This window comes from Perognathus longimembris, chromosome 28, assembly GCF_023159225.1.
Source record: "Perognathus longimembris pacificus isolate PPM17 chromosome 28, ASM2315922v1, whole genome shotgun sequence".
NCBI classification, from domain to species: Eukaryota; Metazoa; Chordata; class Mammalia; order Rodentia; family Heteromyidae; genus Perognathus; species Perognathus longimembris.
Genome location: NC_063188.1, coordinates 21,142,081 through 21,164,284, shown reverse-complemented (window position 1 = coordinate 21,164,284; position 22,204 = coordinate 21,142,081). Strand labels below are relative to the sequence as shown.

The 22,204-nt window shown below is 35.3% G+C and overlaps 1 protein-coding gene across 6 annotated transcripts in view; it reads right to left on the bottom strand.

Moving 5' to 3' along the window:
- The window catches only part of Tenm1 (teneurin transmembrane protein 1), a 786,931-nt gene that overhangs the window by 146,537 nt on the left and 618,190 nt on the right, over positions 1 to 22,204 (bottom strand). For all 6 annotated transcript variants that reach the window (XM_048335936.1, XM_048335935.1, XM_048335937.1 and 3 more), the window contains one exon: positions 11,279 to 11,495. In XM_048335936.1, the coding sequence (XP_048191893.1) occupies positions 11,279 to 11,495 (217 nt within the window). The remainder of the gene's footprint in view (positions 1 to 11,278; positions 11,496 to 22,204) is intronic.

Here is a 22,204-nt window from a genome sequence, read left to right as displayed (position 1 = left end):
TGTGTCATGAACATGTGTTTCCTAAATTTTAGCATGAACCCAAATAGTTGTCTAAAAATCAGAAGATCCTGTCTTCACACATGTAACACCTTTCTCAAAAATGAGATCAAAGTGCTTTATTAGCAACTGCCAATAACCTTACTTCCCACTTAGGACAACAACTGCCGAGGTGATAAGCAAATGAAACTGCTCAGGAAAAACAAGATGTAAAGACAAAACCACAAGAAACCATGGCCAAGCCTACTCTGATAGTTTTCCCAATAGTGGGCACATCATGTGTATGTGCAGTGCCTCTTTTTGGAAAGAAAGGTGAGCGGAGGGTTGATTGGAAGCTATTGGCACCCTGTGAAGTCCTTAGTCTACTGAGTATATTTAGCAATTGTTGCTTTGTGTTTGTCCTTCTCTGGTACATCTGATATAATACTTGTTCTTAGATTAAAAATACACAAAAGTCTGCAATTAGCAAATAAAAGACAACTTTAATGAAAAGATTCATAAAAAATGAAACACAAAGCATATGAATTAGAATCTGTGCCTAAACTAAATTACAAATGACTATAGCCGTTTTGGGGGTTATTTGTAGGTATTTATAACTATGTTAATCCTGTGAGTGCTTGAATATTCTAAATAATATTGTATTTAATTTATTTAATATTAGCCATTGAATTCATAGCCTTGTGCTTACTAAGCAAGTGCTTGAAGTAGGCATACCTTTATTTTGTTTTTGACATAGGGTCCAGTTAACATTAGCCAAGCTAGGCCTGAACTCAAGATTCTCCAGCGTTCACTTCCTAAGTAGTTGTAACTACAGGTATGTACTATTATACCCCTGTATTTACTTTAAATATACTAAGCACAGGTTTTTATATCTTTTTTTTAGAGTTCTAAATCAGTATTTACTAAGTATTGCATTTCTTCTAGGTTCAACTAATTCATAAATATTTACTCTTTCTCCCCTTATATGAATCTAGGAGTTCTGGTCATTTTTATTTGTAGGGTCTACTGCTCAGTTTGTCTGAGGTACTCACATTCTCTCAATGTACTTTTTGGAGGGCAGGGACCCAAACCACTTATCAGTAAAACCTGCTGCATAACTTATAGGTTGTAATTTCTTGAGAAATATTTGTTTTATCTTTTCATTGCCTTAATGTCACAAGAGCTTAATTCAATAGGGCTGTAAAAGTCAATGTCTGGCTCAGCTTGCATAAAAATCTATTGATAAGAGTTCAGATATATTCATGTTCAAATCATCTAGCATATAAATAAATTTTATGAGAACTCTGCTCTAATGTTACCTCATCAGAGAAGCTTCCTTGGGCCAGCCTTTATAAAATAAATGAACATTGTCTGTTCCTAACCCTTCTTTATCTCAGTATTCATACCTTCTTCACATTTACCTTCTTTTAATATTTTGTGTTTCTGCTGTGCTGAGCAGATAACTCCTATAGCCTTCAGCCTAAGACAGTGCCTACCACTGAATGAAGAAGTGAACCATGTAAGCATTGTAATGATCATTAAATCTCAAAAAAGAATTGGTTATTAGGCTTACCAAGTATTAATTCTTTTGAAACAAACTGTAGGATCTACCATAGAATGATTCCAATGTATAACTTATAGGGTTGAAAAGACTGTGGCAAATGGGACTTTTTAAAGATTCAAAAAATTATTTGCTCAAGTACAAATACTTTAATTTGTAGACAAATTATTTATAGCACTAACTGGTGAAGGATAAACATCACACATTTGGTTAAGCAATTCTCTATTCAGATAAGCTTTATGTTTTTTTTTTTAACAAATCATCAATATTCTCCTGTGTGTGTCAATTTTAGAAGTCCTTTGTGTTCATCTGAATCAATTAGTCCCATCTCAGGGTTATTGCTGAAAACTTCCAGGTCAGTCTAATTTCTGTAATTGTGTAATGGCTTTGTCTTTTCTGCTGAAATACCTCTTATTTGACATCAATTTAAGTTACACATCTGCCCCATCAAATTGGTTGAATTTGAGACCCTTGAATTAATGAACTTCTAGCTCCTTTAGGAACCTGATGTTCCATGATGATGTGAACTTACTTCAATTAAAATAATATTTATGTATTTATTTGATGAAGTTCTTTTGATTTAAGCTAGTATTTAATATTTTATGCACTTAGAGCATATAGCATGACATTTTGATATATACAGAATGTATAATAATTAAATGTTGTTATTGGACTACCTCTGTCATTAGAGTGTAAAATCTATGACTAAAAGGACTCCTTTATATGTTTATCTTTGTCCATACAATTCTTGGTGAACAATGGGTTTACAAGAAATATTTGTTGAACTAATGAATGAATAATATTCTCATTGTCTTTAAAATGAATTACTATCAGAGTTTTATGCTGCAGTAAGAAAGGCAGAGGAAAAATATAATTTAAATTAAATAAATAAAAATGGCAGAGGATTCTGATATCTCTGACTATCTCCTGCTGAGAACATATAAAGTCATTATTTACTCTGGAAATAGATATGTAAAATAGTAATTAGTCTACTATCCATATAACCCAACATGCAAAACTACTGTGTTTCTCCAAGTGAAAGTTTGGAGTAGTTATTTCCTATGTGTTTCCTGTTGCAAACTTGGTAATAAATCAAAATTTTATTTTTTTATATTAGACATTTACTTTATGTTATGTGTTATTGTTGTTCAAAATGAAATGATTAAACCTGTAAATTTCAAGTTACTGTAGCTTCAAGACAAATTCCAAGTCTATACACTCTAATAAAATATTTTTTGTTTGATAACTCAAATTGAACTTTCAAGAATGAATGTATTATTGTGATAATGATCAAGATCCACTGTACTCATACACTGACATGTTGAATAAATAAAACCTTTTTGTACAACTATCTAAATATGATAAAAATTTAAAATAGTCATCAGTATCTGTCAGGTATGAGTATTCATTTTTGATTTGTTAAGTGTCATCCTATTTTAATAGAATAAAATAGCAAATATACAAATTTATAGAGTATAATTTGAAACAACATACAATACAATATGTGTACAGATTGTATATTGATCAATTAAGGGAGTTTAGCATATTTATCATGTTGGACATTTATCATTTGCTTGCAGTGAAACATAAAATGATGTCTTCTAGTTTGAAACATACAAGTGTCATTATTCTCAGGCCTCAGTCTTTATTCAAGATTAGCTGCTTCTGAAGCAGAGACCATTTTTCTGCAACATTCCCTAAACCTCAGTCTTGGGTTAACAACTTGCTGTGCCATTAATAGAATGAGAAATGCTATATGTCCCCAAGTGCAGAAAACAATATTTTATTAAACAAATTATGATAAATAATTATGGCTACTACCAGGTATCATGATTAATAGGGAGCAAGAATCCTGTTTTATTGTTGAGTGGGGTATAGGAAAAGAGGAAGACAGCTTGGGTAAAGACATTGCCAAGAATTCATGCTTAAGGCATTTGTTGAATCTTAATTTGTTTTGGGACATTTTCCTGGTTTTCTAGTGAGACACAATAATAAAACATACCAAATGGAGTCAGTTAAAAGTAGTTTTCCTACTGACTTAAATTTCTTTTTCTAAATTTCTATCATCAAGGTGAAGTATGAAGTTTACAGTTAGTTACAAATGTTAGGTTGTGAGTACATTTCTTGTCCAACTTGTTACCCCCTCCCTCATTTTTCTCCCACCTTTCCTCCTACCCAACCTCTCTAAGTTATACAGTTAGTTTACAACATATTGTCTTGCAAGTATTGCTGTTGCATTGGTTTGCCTTCTACCCCTTGTCTTACAATTTTAATGTTCCCCTACCCTTCCCTAATTCAGACAGACATATATAAAATACCCATGGTATCAGAATCAAATACAGTGACAACAGCGGCTAAATCATAGGGAAGATGAATAGAAGAAAGAAAATAATTTCACATAGTATGTTGAAAATAACATCAATGATAAACCACTTGTTTCCATATTTTGGAGATCATTTCTCTCAATGTCATCTTGGATTTGTTGGAGTTCCTTTGTGGTAATTCAGGCACAAAGACTGACTATTCTAAGAACACAAAATGCCAGATCTGGGTCTGGGTTTGCAAATTGCCATAGTATTTATGTCATATACTGTGTCAAAACAGTTGAAGAACTTATAGTCAGAGCACTCAAAGGTCAGGCTATAGATCCCATGTTTTGTTAGCAGAAGTAGCAAATAGGGGCTGGGAATATGGCCTAGTGGCAAGAGTGCCTAGCTATTGAGCTGTTGTGATCATCTGCTAAGACTATCCTAGACATAAACTAATTATTACCAATAAGGGAGATCATACAGTTTATATTTCTTCAGTCTGTCTCACTTCTCTTAGTATGATTTTTTTCCCAAGTCTTTCCATTTTCTTACGAATGGGGAAATGCCATTATTTCTAATAAAAGGATGTAATTCCAATGCATATATATACCACAATTTCTTGATATTGCTCCTTAGTTTCTACTTTTTCTTCTGGTACTAAATTTTGACTTTTTAAAAAACTCATTGAGGGATGAGTTATTGATGTTTATGCTCAGTTATAATGTTCATTATTGGCAAGCTGTGACAGTGGTGGAAGGTCTTGTAAGTTTATATAAACAAGTAATTCCTTTGGTATTATTAGTTAATCTCCTCATCTTTCACAAATTTTGTTCCTGTGCTATTTGGAGGATTGTAATCTTAACTTTAGACTGGTTATACATTTGGGAATTGGCTTACTGTAGGTTCTCATATCATCTAGATGTTCTAAGCAAGCAAAATGAAACTTTCCTTAGGGAGAAGAGCACTTAATATTAAAAAATCATGACAACTAAGCAACTCATTTGTTCACTTATTCAGTTTCATTTGCTCTTTGCCAGGTAGTATGTTAGGATCTAAGTTAAAGGATCAATTAAAGAGTGTCAGAATCATTTGCTACTTCTGATTTTTTTTCCAGTCGTGGGGCTTGAACTCAGGGCCTGAGCACTGTCCCTGGCTTCTTTCTACTCAAGGGCAGCACTCTGCTACTTAAGCCACAGTGCCACTTCTGGCCTTTTCTATATATGTGGTGCTGAGGAATTGAACCCAGGGCTTCATGTATACGAGGCAAGCGCTCTTGCCACTAGGCCATATTCCCAGCCCCTATTTGCTACTTTTGCTAACAAAACATGGGATCTCTAGCCTGACCTTTGAGTGCTCTGACTATAAGTTCTTCAACTGTTTTGACACATTATATGACATAAATACTATTGTAATTTCCATACCCAGAGCCAGATCTGGCATTTTATGTTCTTAGAATAGTCAGTCTTTGTGCCTGAATTACCACAAAGGAACTCCAACAAATCCAAGGGTGGTTACCACACCAGTTGGCAGCTCAAGGTGCCAAGAGAGGAAAGAAAGATTCCTAGCTCCTGTCCATCTACTTCAGTCCCAGCTATTTCACTCATACAAGCTGAGTCACTAGACACTTGAGAGCAGATATGTGCCATCCTGGCTATCCTTTCTGAATTTCTGATCCAAAGAATAATGAGATAGAATAATAACAAATTATTTCGATCTACTACTTGAAGTGGGTTGCCACATAAGAACGGATAGTGGAAACAACAATAGAACAAATCAGACCTGGTGCATCTCCTCACAGAATCCAAGAATAAGCCTCAAGAGTAATTCAAAGCAAACGATGTACAATATTTCATTGTAAACCAGGAAAGTGAAATGCAGCAACTCCATAGAAAGTTAGAACTAAAACTAATCTATCATCTTGTTTAGGGCTGTCATGCTGTTAGTGTGGTATTAAATTCAGTCCCAATTCTAGAACTTTTAAACTAAGACATTTCACTACTGGTGGGCAGAAGATATCATGATTGTACTCAGAAGCACTGTAGTGAAATTTGAGATCTTTAAATTATTCTTAAGAGTTACTCTAGTTTGTGGTCCTTTGTGTAAATGCCCAGGATTGGGATTGCTGGGTCATAGGGGAGGCTCTATGTTTAGTGTTTTACCCAATGACCACAAACAAGGCCACACTAAAGCTACCAGCACAACCATGATCACTGCAGCATTATTTTTCATAGCTAAGATATGTAATCAACCCGATGTCCCTCAGTAGATGAATGTATCAAGAAAATGTGATATACATACACAATGGAATTCTATGCTTCTATCAGAAAAAAAAATGACATAGTCCCACTCATAAGAAAATGGAAAAACTTGGGGAAAAAAAAGCATATAAATCATGAAAGCCAGGCACAAAGAAACATAGGCCTCATGGTTTCTCTTACTGCAATAATTATGTCTAGGGTAGTCCTAGCAGAGGATCACAATAGCCCAATAGCTATGTACATATGACCATATAAAATGAAGCTAATTGAAATGAACTCCAATATATAGAAACAAGAGGGTTTTTTAGTGGACTCTTTGCAGTTTTTTCTTTCATTCCCTTCCCCTCTACCATGGATTATTCTCTGTGGTTACTGTTTTTTTTTAATTTAAGTATACTTTGTCTTATATTCAAGTTTATCTGATTTGGGAAAGGGAAGGGGAACCACAGAATCCTTGGGATAAAGGGTGAACCAATACAATAGCCATACTCACTAGATACTATGTCAGAAATTAATGTGACAACTTGGTAGGGGAGAGAAGATGAGGGTGAGGGTGTGTGGGAAAGCGGGAGAAAAGGAGGAAGAGGTAACACTGTAAAGAAATGTACTCATTATTTTACTTATGTAACTCTAACATCTCTGTACAACACCTTTACAATAAAAAATAAAAAATTTACTCTATGTAATATTAATAATAAAATGCTTGTCAATATACACATATTTTTTCTCATAAAATCTGTATGTTTGGCCACATCCATTCCTGTTACCATAGTGGGATCTGGATTATCTGTTATCATGTTTCATGAAATTTAAGATGCCATAAATTAGGAACCTCTCATTCAGGTAGTTTTAATTAGTGTACAGTGTGAGGAAAAGTGTTTACTAACTTATTTATGAAGTATACACAGATGTTCAGTGGAAGTATTTATTGTTCCATTAAAATGATTTCTATTTCATTTGCAGTCATCTTCTCTCACATTTTAAACCAACATAATAAAGTTGGGCAAAATGATAAGAGGTTCAGAAAAGCCCTCTGAGAAAGAGCTCTTAACACACACACACACACAGACACACACACACAAATACAAACACACACACACACACTCAAAATGTTTCCAAGGAAAGCTACATAAATTATATAGAAAAAAGTTTACAAATGCAAATTCCAGCAGGGCTACCAACAACATTAGAAGTAAGACGAGTAATCCACATGTAAGCAAAGCAATGTGTTAGAGGGACTAACATCTCCCATTTGAGGAGAAGCTGGTCCTTAGCTCCAGACCTTTTATGTCATATTTGTGGCTCAGGGTTTCCAAGCTTTATGGATTTTCTACAGAAGGAATATAACTGAATGTTTTATGTTAAATATTCTAAACTCTAAATGTCAGACTAACTAAAATACATCTGTGGGCTGATTTTAAGCAAACTATGATAATAGACACTTGACATGGATTGTTGTAGAGATCAGCCTGTCATGATTACAAAATAGACAAACGAGTGTGGCCAGACCTTACTGTCAGTGGTTGTACTAGCCCTGGAAGATTTTTTTAATGCATTTCTCCATTAGTGTTGGTGAGTGAAAAGTCTGGCTTTGAAAATTACTGCTGTCATTTAGTTTAATGTACTCTTGTTTCTACATATTTATAAAAACCTTCTACATTATTAATAGTGATTAAATGCTTAGACACTGTCGATCAATAATACTCCTGTTCACCTATTTACATTATGAAAAAGTAATAAGTCACACAGGGCATGGGGAATATGTGGTTTACTTTATAGTCATGTGTGCTGTAGATAGAAGAAAAGAAGAAACTCAGGTTACGTGGTAAATTGTGTAAGACAAAACAGTGAGTTGATTTTTGCTGGAGCCTTCTCTGTGGTCAAGTTAAATGTCCACACTGATGTTACATCATCATGGGGCAAAGTAAGTACCTGTCACATGTGGTGTCACACACCATCACAGCAAACTCAGAACAAGAATGCTTAGTTTCTCTTGATACAGAAACTGAACCATTGTGTGTCCTTCTAACAGTTTGTCCCTTGCATGCCACCATCTGTAGTACTAAGGTGTCTGAGGGTGGCAAAGCTCAAGATGAAGTCTACTGTGCAGATCTCATTTTGCCAGTAGGTAAATAAGTCTCTTACTGATGCTTTCTATACCTGCCTCTTCACCTTCCTCTCAAGCATGTAGCAAAAACAAAAACAAAAAAACTAACAAAGTGGTTTGTCTGATTATGACACATAGGTGTCCTAGATATGTCTGGGGAAAGCAGCTCCAAAGTCAGAGATGTATGAGAGCCCTAAGTAGCCAGTGTCTCAGAATGGATTTTTTCTTTATTGTCAAAATGAAGTACAGAGTGGATATAGTTTAATATGTAAGGCAGTGAGTACATTTCTTATCCAACTTGTTATCTCCTCCCTCATTTTTGCCCCGCCTCCCCCCTCCCCATTTCCCTCTTCCCCCATGAGTTGTACAGTTGGCTTACACTATATAGTTTTGTAAGTATTGCTGTTGCATTGGTTATAGTTCTTAAGAGATCAGACTTTCAACAGTAGTCTGCCTGGGTTCAAATTCTGTCTCTGACACATATTCGTAGTGACCTGAAGGTCTTCACATTTAAGTTCTTACCTCCTCACTTGAAAAGTGGAGCTAGTAACCATTTGTATCACACAGTTTTGTGAGCATTAAGTTAAATATCACATGTAAAAGCTTATGGTGAAGTTTGATATGTAACAAGTGGAAAATAACCATTTATACACCACAAAGCATTCACTTCTGGTCATTTGCTTGTGCTCTACAAAAAAGTAGTTTGTAAGCCAAAAGCACAACTTCCAATTTTGTAAATAATGTCACTGTAAAGTATTAAATTGAACTGGAGGTTTTTTTTTTAAACAACTTGGTTTCCAACTTTCTTGTGCTGACCCAGATGCCATTTACCTAGGATAAATTTGGTTCATGTTGCCAGACTGATTTAAGGACAAGTTGAAATGGGGCAGTAGTGGCATAATGGAACAGTTACAGGACTTGCTTGTTACAATGCACATTTGCTGTCTGTGTGATTTGGGGCACATTATTTAGTCTCTCTGAACCTCAGTTTCCTTATATATAAAATATATCTAAAACAATTACCTATTTTAAAGGGATACTGTGAGGACACAATGGCATACTGTATGACTGCTTTGCAAACTAAACGTACAATATAGATGTAAGAGGTTGTAACTGTTATTATTTATATATATGGCCAGAATTGGACTTATTTTGCCCAAGGAGAACACAAGAAAAAGAATCCATTTTTTAGAGAAAATATCGTTAGATTGCTTGTCTTCAGTGACTTTCCTTAGAAAAGGTTTGTACCTTTTCTAACAGAATGGACCGTAATAGCTGAGGCCCCTGGATGGAGACCCATCGCTCTGAATTTAAATGTGACTTGCCAAGCCAAATGATAACTTGGAGCATTTTACAAAAGAATGGGAAAACTCAATCAAACCAGGAGGAGGCGAAGGGCATTAACCACCACAAGTAATAGGTTTATTCATTTTGTAAGCGGCTGGCAAGCACTGCTGAAGCATGAAGCTGAACCACAGGGGTTTAAGTTGGTCCTGACTTTTCTAAGTTTATTGCTTAAATGCCATGCTCTGGGTCACAATAACTTGTCTTCTGTCTCTCTCAGGTCCTGACTTTCTCTTCTTATTTGAGTTCAGTCTGTCATTCATCACATCTTTATGTCATGGAGATTACTGTTTCTTCCCTCTCCTCTCCTCTCCTCTCCTCTCCTCTCCTCTCCTCTCCTCTCCTCTCCTCTCCTCTCCTCTCCTCTCCTCTCCTCTCCTCTCCTCTCTCTCTTTCTCTCTCTCTTTCTCTCCTTCTCCCTGTCTGTCTCCATAACTCTGCTTCTCCATCTTCTCCCCTCTCTGAAACTCTTCCTTTTCTGCCTCTCTCTCTTTCTGTGTGTGTCTTTTTCAGGACTAATTTCTCCGTAAATGGGTATAATGACTGTACTTTATTCTTTTGGATCCTCTGGTATACAATATATTTCCTGTATCAAAATAATTACTTACATACATTCCATCCAAAAGTTACCTAAGAGTTATTGGAGCTAGGAGAAACATTTCAATGTTAGGATCATTGATTCTTTTAAAAGAAGGGAAGCTTTGACTAGATTCTCTGAAAGAAAAGTCTGTTCTGATATATTGACATTTGTATTTGGGGTTCTGTAAAATCATCACTCCTTGGCAATAAAATAATGAAGAAGTGTTTATTTTTAGTAAGAGCTCTAGTACATACCTGAAGGGAAAGAAGTTGAGTAAAAATTTCATGCATATTGTTATATTTTCCTTTCCTACTGTGTAAAAGTTTTGTTTGTAATTTTCCCAGATACCAATGTAAATTCTTGACCCACCAAGGATTATGTACCCACCAGGTTACAACTGAGTGGGATATAGATAGGAGCTCCTAGGCAGATATTTTGAAACTGTCAAAAAATTCCTATTTGTGATTGTCTAGGAAGCAAGTGGAATAATTTATGTAGTGAACGGAGAGTGACATTTTTGAGATGAGAAATGTTGGCTTTAGTGACTTATCTATATGTACTGCCAATTAGTAAATTATATCATCGCTGTATGTGAAGCAATGAATACCAATAAGCAAATTTATATGATTATACTTCAAATAGTGAATTCATTTAGTAAGAAAATCCTTTGCCCACTGGGTTGGGTTTGGGCTCATATCTAGTGTTACTATACATGCATTTGAGCTTTCCTCAAACAGATTTCCACATCTCGCATTTCATATTAGGATGCCAAATTCCTACAACATTTTCATATGCAAACATTTTTTAATCACAGAGTAAAATTCAAAATTTCATTTTTAAAATTTAACACTTTTTCAAGGAGTTGAATCAGAAATGAAACAATGGATTTGAAAATAACTCCTCATTTTCTCATTAAAGCTTCATACACAAAACAGAAACAAATATATCATTTGTAATCCAGAATTTCTAGAAATGATTTTTTCCCACAACTCATCCACAGTGCCTTAGGCATTCAGTCCTAAGAAAGTAAATCAGTATAAGCTGTGTGGAATGGGAAAGAATTTGCTTTTTAAGTTGTCTTGTTTTCACTGATAAAGAAAAATGTAGCCACCATTAATTAAGTACTAACAGAAATAAACATACCTGCTGTCAAATGAAATCTCTGCAGGAATAACATGAGTACTGTCTTTGCCAATGAGAAACTTGATTCGATCATAGAAGAGTCTTGAAGTGTGTTGGGAGAAGAGGGGCTGGCTTTGCTGAATGAGATCAAGAGGATCTGGTGAGCCCTGACAGAGGGGGCTTACATAACAATTGCTTTGTTGACAGCAGTCAGGGTCCACACAGTCTGTCAAACCATCTGATAAAATAAAACCAACAAACCAAATATTAGCATTATGTTTAAGATTAGAAACAAAATAGTTTGCAGTAGAGAAAATGGAGAAAATGTTAAATATAAAATTAGCCAATTATATTTCCAGTTCAAAATCTGTTAAATTTCCATGTTTTTCTTCATGAATTATTACTTATTCAAGTTTATTTGATACCTCAGAAATTCAAATTGTTTTGTTCATATATCAGTCTTTTTTAAATTCTCTGCCATTTATTACGTGGAGAATATAATTTATATAGTTATAGTTTAGCTCTTAGGCAGAGTATTCTGTTAAGTAACATTCTTCAGAAGTTTTCTTATTCAGGGAGGCTCTACCTTATAAATACAAACATTTCTTGTGATTTAAAAAACTCCTCATACCTAGCATATCTTTGAGCACTCAATTTGAATTAGCATTTTTTAAAATCCCTACTATTGTTGTATCTTAGTAACTCTCAAAATAGACGCTGAGATTTTCTTGGTGCCAAAATATCTAGAGAAGTGATTTTCTACTGTGCACTCAAGGACCTGGGTTAGCTCATTATATGTGCATATACCTGAGTTCCACAGAATTAGAATTTCTATAGAGGCCAGGATCATGTACACTTTATCTTGGTGATTCTAAAGCACGCTAAAGTTACAAAATTTCTTTTTTTTTTTTAAAGAAATTTGTACTTAGTTGTACAACTACTTAAAGATAATTTAAATATAAATAATTTTTAAAATGAATTTGTTGAAGCAACTACAGTTTACTTAGAACTCAAAGCAGATTTTTGGTATGATTATTGTGAAATCTGAGATATATGAGTGACAAATCACTTTCATTTCCTTGTCCTTCATCATTTGCTCCAGATTCCTGAATTGTGTTGCATCAAGTGGGGGAAAACACATAAAAGCTTTTACTCTCCATAGAGCACTGCTGTCAGGCTCAAGAGTTATGGGAGGAGGAGGGACTACTGAGAATCTAATAGGTGTAAAACACTGTTAGGTCTTTGGGGAGGTGAAGAGAGAAAAAGATGCCCCCCCCCCTCTTTTCTAGGAGCTCAGTGCTTCATTTGAAAAATAGGTGTGTAATCAGATCACTCTATACCAGTGAAATATAAGAAGTGCTCTAAGACACTTGCATGCAAAGAGAAGTGGTTGAGTGATTAACTGAGCATATGGACACTTCATTCCGTACCCAATGAGCAAAAAACTATCAAAACCTTTCCAGGGTCCTTAAAGCAGGCAAGTGGCTCTAATTTAGTTGTTTAACAAGGGTAAATATGAAGATGCTAATCTTCTTAGCTTTTAGTGGAATAGGGAGTTTCAGATAGATCAGTGACTCTGTAAATCTGTGGATGAAAATTCCTGGTTCTGGTTTCTTGCATCTCTTTTGCTTGCTCTCTCTCCCCCAGTGGCTGTTCCTGTTGACTGAGAGGGAGGGAGGGTGTACCACAGCTGGGGGCAATGAAAGCCTGCAATACCAAGAGAGCAGGCAGAATAGGCATTTGGAACAGTAGCTCTAGGGCACCCAGGAAATATTTTTCCCCACATGTGGTCCTTTCAAATTCCCTGTACTATAGATAGTACTTTGATTTAAAATGCACTTTGCTTCTTTCTTACTTTTCCTGTTTGTTTGGTATGTTTTTGCTCTGGTGTCTATTTCTTCAGTATACATATTTCTTTCTCAGTGATGGCTGACTTTTTAGTACGGATTTGTTTAAAAAAGAAGTTCCTCTTTCCTTCTGTTTCGTCCTTCATTCAGCAAAACATATTAACAGACCTTTTCTTTTTTATGGGTTTTAGAAGCCACTATCACCTCTCCCTCCAATATGTTATTCTCAGCCTCTTATTAGCACATTATCTCTTTACTCTGCTAATTAAACATCTGGATGCACTAAAAAGCTGGCAAAACTATCAGGCTGATTAGAAGAGTTCTCTGATGACTGGAATTGGTATATAATACACTAAACAATGAAAAACTGCATTTAAAATAGCCAGTTACTTTAAACTTACATTAAAAAAAACCCAAATAGTGCACTTTTTATAGTTGAGATTATATATGTAGAATCACCTAATGCGGTGCCAGGAAAAAATGAACAAATGCAGTTTGGATATCCATAGGCTTTGTTCAATAACCTATACAATTTTATTTTGTTATGATAAATCTTGATTAAAAAATACTAATTTCCAAATCATTTTTTTTTTGCCAGTCCTGGGCTTGGACTCAGGGCCTGAGCACTGTCCCTGGCTTCTTTTTGCTCAAGGCTAGCACTCTGCCACTTGAGCCACAGCACCTCTTCTAGCCATTTTCTGTATATGTGGTGCTGGGGAATCGAACCCAGGGCCTCACGTATACGAGGCAAGCACTCTTGCCACTAGGCCATATCCCCAGCCCCTCCCAAATCATTTTTAAAATTGTACTCTAAAACAGAACCAAATCAAAATTGAGACTAATTCTCATGTAGGTATGTATTGGAGATTTCAAGGTAATGTTTCATAAATTTAGCAATTAGCTATTATTCAGAGCTGACCCTCTAAGACATCTGCTTTCTGAAAAAACAGCAAGACTTCTCTTGAACATACACAGGCTGCATTCAGTTAGACGATTAATGACATGCAAACCGAAATTATAATTCATTGACACACCCAGTACATGGATAAAGATCTACTTACCAATTATCACATTAGGTAACACACCAAACAGTATATCTAGACTGTTACAAAGACATGCAAATGATAGTCACACTGGATGTGTATTTTTTTGTATTAACAGTTCTTTTATTGTTCCAAACTGGAATTTGTGGCACCATACTGACACTCAGACTCAGGGTGTAAAGTATGAACATTTTAAACGTTAACTGCTTTTGCTTTTTTATTTTGAGGCTTCTCTCTTTAAGGGAGTAAAAATAAAATTTAGTAAGTTAGGTGGCGGTTACGTTGTCTTGAAGGACTAAGCACGGTATTCATAGGTCTTAGCTTGGCCAGTTGATATGGGACTATGTCAATTGGCTCCACTGGTGGTGATGAAAAATTAGGACATTGGTTTTTGCTATGTGATTAAGTCATCAGCATTAAACCTTTGCCTCTTAAATGTATTCCCTTGATTGAAAAAGAGAATGGAAAAAGGGACATAAGTAATATAAGGAAAAACAAAAAGAACAATGTTTTCCTAAACGTGAAAGGTGTTTACTTACATAGCCTTTAGGGCCAGTATCCATATTATCATCTTGATTTAAAATAAATAGCTTGTAAGGCGAGCACAGAAATGCTGGGACAAATGCAGCAGTGATACTCATGAGACACTATGTTGAAAATGAACTACACAAATTGTAGGGGAGGGAGATCAGGAGGGAAAGAACTAGGAGAAAAGAGGGAAGAGGTGACACTGTACAAAAAGAAATGTACTCATTACATGACTTATGTAACTGTAACACCTCTATCTATTATCTTTACAATAAAAATAAATTAATTAAAAAATAGCAAGGCACTAGTTGATCATACTTTCAATCCTAGCTATGTTGAAGGCTGAGATTATTGGGATCAAGGTTTGAAGAAGCCCAGGAAGAAATTCCACAAGACATGTTTTCAAAGACCTAAACATGGTGGCATATGTCTGTAATCTTAGCTACCAGGAAGGCTAGCATAGGTGGATAATATCTAGGCATTGTTCTGGGCAGGAAGAAGCATTGGTAGGCTATCATAAAGATTTTGGAACCATGTATATATTAGTTAATATTTTCCAGGCCCACGTACTTCCATGTGCATCATCTCAACTAATCTTTGTAACAACCATGCTAGGTAAATATCCTTTTTGTCAGTTGTGGAGCTTGAATTCAGGGCCTTGGTGCTGACCCATGAGCAGTTTTTCCTCAAGGCTAGTGCTTTACCATTTTGAGCCATAGTGCCATTTCCGGTTTTCTAGTCTTTAGTTGGAAAAAACAATCTCATAGACTTTCTTGCCCAGGCTGGCTTTGAACTCTGATTCTCAGATATCAGCCTCCTGAGTAGCTAGGATTACAAGTGTGAGCCACCAGTGCTGGGTAGGTAGTTATTCTTATTAATCTTAATTTTATAAATAAATAAAGGAATGCTAAACATGATTGTGCAGCTGTAAGTAATCTGGGAGTCAGAAACATATAGTGTTCTGATTGCAATTCTCATGTACTAAGCAGTGAATCTTACTGATATTGACTAACCAGGCTGTAGGATTTCCAAGTGCCTGACTACATGTAAGTTAGAGAAAATGAAGTAAAGTGAAAAAAAACCTAACAAGAAATGTATCCAATGCCTAATGTATGAAAGTGTAACCTCTCTGTAAGTCAGTTTGATAATAAAATATATAAAAAAAAAACCAACAAAAACCCAAAATACTTTGGTTCCAATCTGGACTTTACCACTTAAGATCTACATGATTCTGATAGTTTCATTCTGGATTCTTGATTTCTGCATCTAAAAGATATGGGTAACAATAATATCTACTCTAAAGAGCTATAATGATCATACACTTTAATAATCATAAAGATCACTTTGAATGTATTTAGGGTGGTATGACTATAGACCAGGCAACATTGTGCTTAGAGAAATAAGCAAGACACAGGACAAATACTCTGTGGTCTTGTGGTAAGAGTTCTGGTGGTTGCTGCCAATGGTCTACAATGTTCAGTCTCATTTTTATCGGAGTTGTCTTAACACTGAATGGTGGACAAGTAATTTCTGTATATAGCACATTTCATTGGTTGAAATGTATTCATTTTCTTTATAATATTTGTATAGGTTGTCACATGGGTAGGGTCTTATATGACTTTAATTAGATAGACATTAATACTACAGAAACTTTCATTCTTTGAAATTCACTGACTCAGTGCTTGTCACGTTTGTGTAGGAACCAAATTGAAGTTTAACCTTATTGTAAGTTGTAGAATAGTTGTCTGTCAAACCTTAAACTCCTATTCTTATAACATTTGTAAATTTGCCTAGTTTTTTTTTTTTTTTGGCCAGTCCTGGGCTTGGACTCAGGGCCTGAGCCCTGTTCCTGGCTTCTTTTTGCTCAAGGCTAGCACTCTGCCACTTGAGCCACAGCGACACTTCTGGCCATTTTCTGTATATGTGGTGCTGGGGAATTGAACCCAGGGCCTCATGTATACGAGGCAAGCACTCTTGCCACTAGGCCATATCCCCAGCCCCTAGATTTTAATAAACGTAATTAATGCATGTGGTAATCAATTTTTCATTGATACCATGTTCTTCTATCTTCATTAAATCAGTTTATTTGGTGCATTTTCTTATTTATTTTCACAATTGTAAAGGTATTCAAGTGGTTAAGTATTACCAGGCTTAGTTGATAATGTGTAATACCAAATGAGAGTGATAAACTCAGTTATACAATAGACTTTCTATACTTAATTGGTAGCCTGTGGCATTTTAGATTTTCATAACCAATAAATAACAATAAATAGATTGTTTGGAAATAAATAGATTTGTTTAATAAATACACTGTTCGAAAATAAGAAGGAAAAGGTTAGACTAGAATAGTTAGAAATATGTCTCTATCAGGTCTTTTATCACACACAATATCTCAAAACCATATGGGGAGAAGGCATCCTGCCTTTAAATAGAGAAAATGCTATCAAATCATTATGCCTTGCCTTTTATTTTCTTATTTTTAAACACTGCCATATTTTTGTGACATTCAAAACATGAAGTTCATTGATTCATGAGTTTATACATGTTCATAATTTACCCTTGGCACTGTTTTCTAGATCCAGAACATTATACTGAAAGAGAGGCCTGCAAATAGCTATTACTTATAATTAATGGTGAATTTTCATTCTCTTTTGGGTAATTTGCTTATTGATTTTTGCCAATGAATATAAATTTAAATCACAGAAAGAGTTGTTGTAAAAGAAGCTTGGACAAACGTATGACAAATGTTTAAAGGATTAGAGAAAAAGACGTGTTGATGTTGATAAAACTTTCTTATCCATTTTAATCTCTTAGTCTTTCCAACCTCAAAATATTCCCATAGCATCAGAGCTTACTATACTTCCATAACTAGAAATAATAAAATGGAATCTTTATTGATGGTTGAAGATCTTACAAATCTCATAGTATTCTGTGTGATCTGGCCCCTGACCCCCTTTATATACTAAACATATCCCTAACTTACTATGTTCTACCGATAATGACTTCCTAGAAGAGCCTAGTACATTTCTACCTCAGGTCACTTGTGCATGCTGTTTCCTAGGTGTTGAATATTCTGAATATTCTTCTGAACCACTCAGATATGATTATGTCCTCTGGCATGTATGTCTCCCACAGATGTTTTTTTTTTTTTTTTTTGGCCAGTCCTGGGGCTTGGACTCAGGGCCTGAGCACTGTCCCTGGCTTCTTCTTGCTCAAGGCTAGCACTCTGCCACTTGAGCCACAGTGCCCCTTCTGGCCATTTTCTGTATATGTGGTGCTGGGGAATCGAACCCAGGGCCTCATGTATACGAGGCAAGCACTCTTGCCACTAGGCCATATCCCCAGCCCTCCCACAGATTTTTATATCATTGTTCAAAATTTTAAATACATAACCTTTGGCATGAATTCTTATTTAATTCTGTCTTGCTTGCTAGACAATATGCTTTATGGAGACATGAGTTGCATTGTTTACAATTTTCTTCCCAGTGACAAGTACAATACTTTGTGAAGAATAGTAATGAATGAATGGAAAATCAGGCACTCAGTGTGAAATGTTTGAGTGAAAGGTAAACACTGGACTTAAAATTTGAATGAGTACTATCCAATAAAATAATAAAATTCCAAGTTAGGAACGCTTCAGTGTTGTGCTATCTAACACAGTAAGCCACTTTCCTCATGCAGCTATTGTGTACTTGACAGTTTTAGTTAATTTTAATACTCCCACGTGGTGAGTGGTTATTGTACCAAACAATGGAACTTTTGATACCTCCAAATATTTAGATACTGGTGATTTAGCCAAACATATTTAAAATGTGAATTTTTGTGTTAAATTTACCATTTTTTTCTATTGGGTTTCTTTATTTACTTTTATGTTTGAGAACTGCATTCCTATGATAAGAAATGCCACTTCTATTTCCTTTTGTTTCATTTGGGTTTTCTTTTACCTTGTACTCATTAATCCAACTGAAACATTCGGATTTATTTGATTCTTTAGGCATGATTTAAAATTCAAGGTTTATTTTGTAGTGCTGGGGATAGAACCTAAGGCCTGTGTATGCTAAGCAAGCTATATACCACCACTGAGTTACATGCCTAATCCCTAATTTTTCTCTTAATAGCTATCCTAACATGGTTTACCTCATAATGCTGGTTTTCACCACTGGTGTGTGTGTGTGTGTGTGTGTGTGTGTGTGTGTGTGTGTGCGTGTGTGCACAAGCATTTGTGGTAAGGTTTGAATTCAAACCTTTTTCTCATATTAATTGATATGTGTGAGGTTTTGGTGATAATAGGTTTTGAGAGATTGAATCAGGAGTCTTTATTAGAAAGCCAGTGACTACAAGCAGACAAATGTCCCCCAGAAACTTGCAGCCTCAAATACATTTAATACTGTTAGGAAACTGAGCCATGAGAATAGTAAAGAAAGAGCAGAAAAATAGTCTCAAAAAAACCAGATCAACTTTAATGGAGAGTTGAAATGGGATGCGATGGTGACCTGAGCAGAGTCAGGAAACAGGAGACATAACACAAACTGGCAGCTGAGCTAGTCAGGGCCTAAATAGGATGGTGATCATATTTTTGAGACCACAAATTAGCACACATAATTGACAAATGTGCTTACCATAATGTTAAGTCTCTTTCAGTCATAAGGCTGTGCACATAGTAGGCCCTTGTTGACTAAAGGGATACATGAAGTCAAGGCATTTTATGGGTTTGTTCCTTCTATAATAATTAGTTGCCTTCCTTCCTTCCTTCCTTCCTTCCTTCCTTCTTTCCTTCCTTCCTTCCTTCCTTCCTTCCTTCCTTCCTTCCTTCCTTCCTTCCTTCCTTCCTTCCTTCCTTCCTTCCTTTCCTCCTTCCTTCCTTCCTTCCTTCCTTCCTTCCTTCCTTCCTTTCCTCCCTCCCTCCCTCCCTCCCTCCCTCCCTCCCTCCCTCCCTCCCTCCCTCCCTCCCTCCCTCCCTCCCTCCCTTCCTTCCTTCCTTCCTTCCTTCCTTCCTTCCTTCCTTCCTTCCTTCCTTCCTTCCTCCCTTCCTTCCTTCCTAATTTCTTCCTCCCTCTCTCCCTTCTCTCTCTCTCTTTCTTTCTTTCTTTCTTTCTTTCTTTCTTTCTTTCTTTCTTTCTTTCTTTCTTTCTCTCTCTCTTTTCTTTGTATCTTTCTTCCCTTTTCTCTCTTTTTCTTTTATTTAAAAATATTTTTGTGATAGTGTCAAGCTAGCTTCCAACTTGCTGTAAAGCCCAAGATGATTGCTCGAACTCAAAATCCTTCTACTTCAGTGTTGGGATTACAAGTGTGTATGATCATGTCTACCTCAGTAATCACTTTTCATGCTAAGAGTTTCCTTTTTTGCATGTTAAAGAAAATCCAAAGATGATTTATTCTGTTTTGTTTCAGTGTTTGAGGATCTCTTAGGTAGCTTGTACAGACGTTGTATCACCCACATATTCAACGGAGCCTAATTAGTTACTAAGAGTCACAATGCATTGAATCAGAGTGTAACTAAAGTCAAGGCTACAGGAAGGAACAGCAATGTTAATGAATATTCAAAGCCGATTAGGATGCAAAATAACCCTAGCATCCTTTAAGTATCAGTTATAATATGCAGTAATCAGGTAGAAGCCACTTGAAACAACTGCTTGAAAGTAATATTTTTTGATTGGAAGATTTCTTAAGAATTGCACTTTTAAAATTAGGACCACTTTTTTCAAAAAGGTTCAATATACACTTTCTGATTTAATTAAATATACATACATATAAAAACAAGTATGAAAATATTAATCATATTTAGCTAAATGAATCCAGCCATTCTGGTAAGAAAAGGAAGCTGAGATCACCAAATGCAGAGAACTAAATGTATTCTTTAGGGGTAATAAATATTATAAGAATGTAATTATTAGTCTAATATCTTATTTCTAGGGTTAACAGATGTTATTCTCTCTATTTTTCTATTGAAAAATAGAATTGAATCTATATTCATCATCATTATCACCTTACTCCTACTAAAGGCAAAACGGTAATTGAAACTCTCAAGGAGCTTTCTACAAGTGTTACATAAAGCAACACTCATAAAAACACAAGTTGATATCAGGTCTTTGGTTTTTAATTTGCATATGGATACACAGTTTTTAAAGGGACTATCAGAGGTCAGTGCTTGGTCGGTAAAATCTTCCATATATTTTCTTTATCCATATATATCACAGAAAAAGAGAACTGATAATTTATTAATTCATTAATATTTAATTGATCTATTCAAGGAACATTTCAGACAGCCTTGAGGTGACCTTGAAGCCATGAAATATTTGAAAATTAAATATTTAATTGTTTATTGTTTGGAAATTTAGTTTGGCTGAAACTAAACTGAGTCAGGAATTCTAACTATACATAACCTTTCAATCCATACATCAGCTGAGAAATCTCTATTGCTACAACAAGGTAGATCACCTATACTGTACATCCTGGACCTATCATTTGATTGCTAAGTAATCTTTAGCAGCTTATTTAACTTTTCTGTACCTCTGTTATCTCATTTGTAAAGTGGTCCCAATAATATATCCTACAGCATTAGAAATTAAATGAAACAACTCACATTAAGGGCCTAGCCCAATGCCTTGTACATAGTTAACCCAGAATATAAGTGAAGTACCACTATTGTTAATTATAATGAGCATATAACTGTGGAACATGGGTCATGCTTGACATGTACCAAGAAAAATGTAAAGTCTGAATATAATTAACTGCTTGTTTAATAAGCACCAGGGGAGATTCACCTCTGAGTATCAAGTTCCATGGGAAGTGCGGCTTGAGTTAAGAATTAAACTATGGACAGTGAATTGATGAGTGTAGAGAAGTACATAAAGAAGAGGAAGAAAAAAATAAAGATGAGTCTTGGAGGGTTGTAAAAGCCAACTAAGTAATTGATCACTGTATATAAAATAGAAAAATATTGCCCTGGCTTTCCAAGTGAGGTTTTCAATTTATATAGTTGGTAAATGGTCTCTTCAGAAAATCATCTAAATTGTGTGTATGTATATATGTATGTATGTATGTATGTATGTATGTATGTATGTATGTATGTGTGTGTGTGTGTTTGTGTATGTAAGTGTTCATGGTATCTTATTATCTTTTAAGTGGTTTACTTGAATTATCTCATTAATACTTATAACTTCCTTATTAAACAGTTAACACGGTTATCAATCCCATACTAGTTTGTGTGTTGTTTGTGTATGTAAGTGTTCATGGTATGTTATTATCTTTTAAGTGGTTTACTTGAATTATCTTGTTTAATACTTATAACTGCCTTATTAAACAGTTAACACTGTTATCAATCCCATATTAGTTTGTTCTAGCAACTCTTACATTCAATTTAGTGCTTAAGCCATAACTATTTCTTGATTAATTTAAGCCCAATGTTTGGATTCAAATTTCAAGGGATGCAATTGTCTCAGCAATATAGAAAACTGAGGAGTTGTTTAATCATCTACTTCTTTTTAAGACAGTATATCCTTGAGCAGAAGGTATAGGGGTGATGTGGG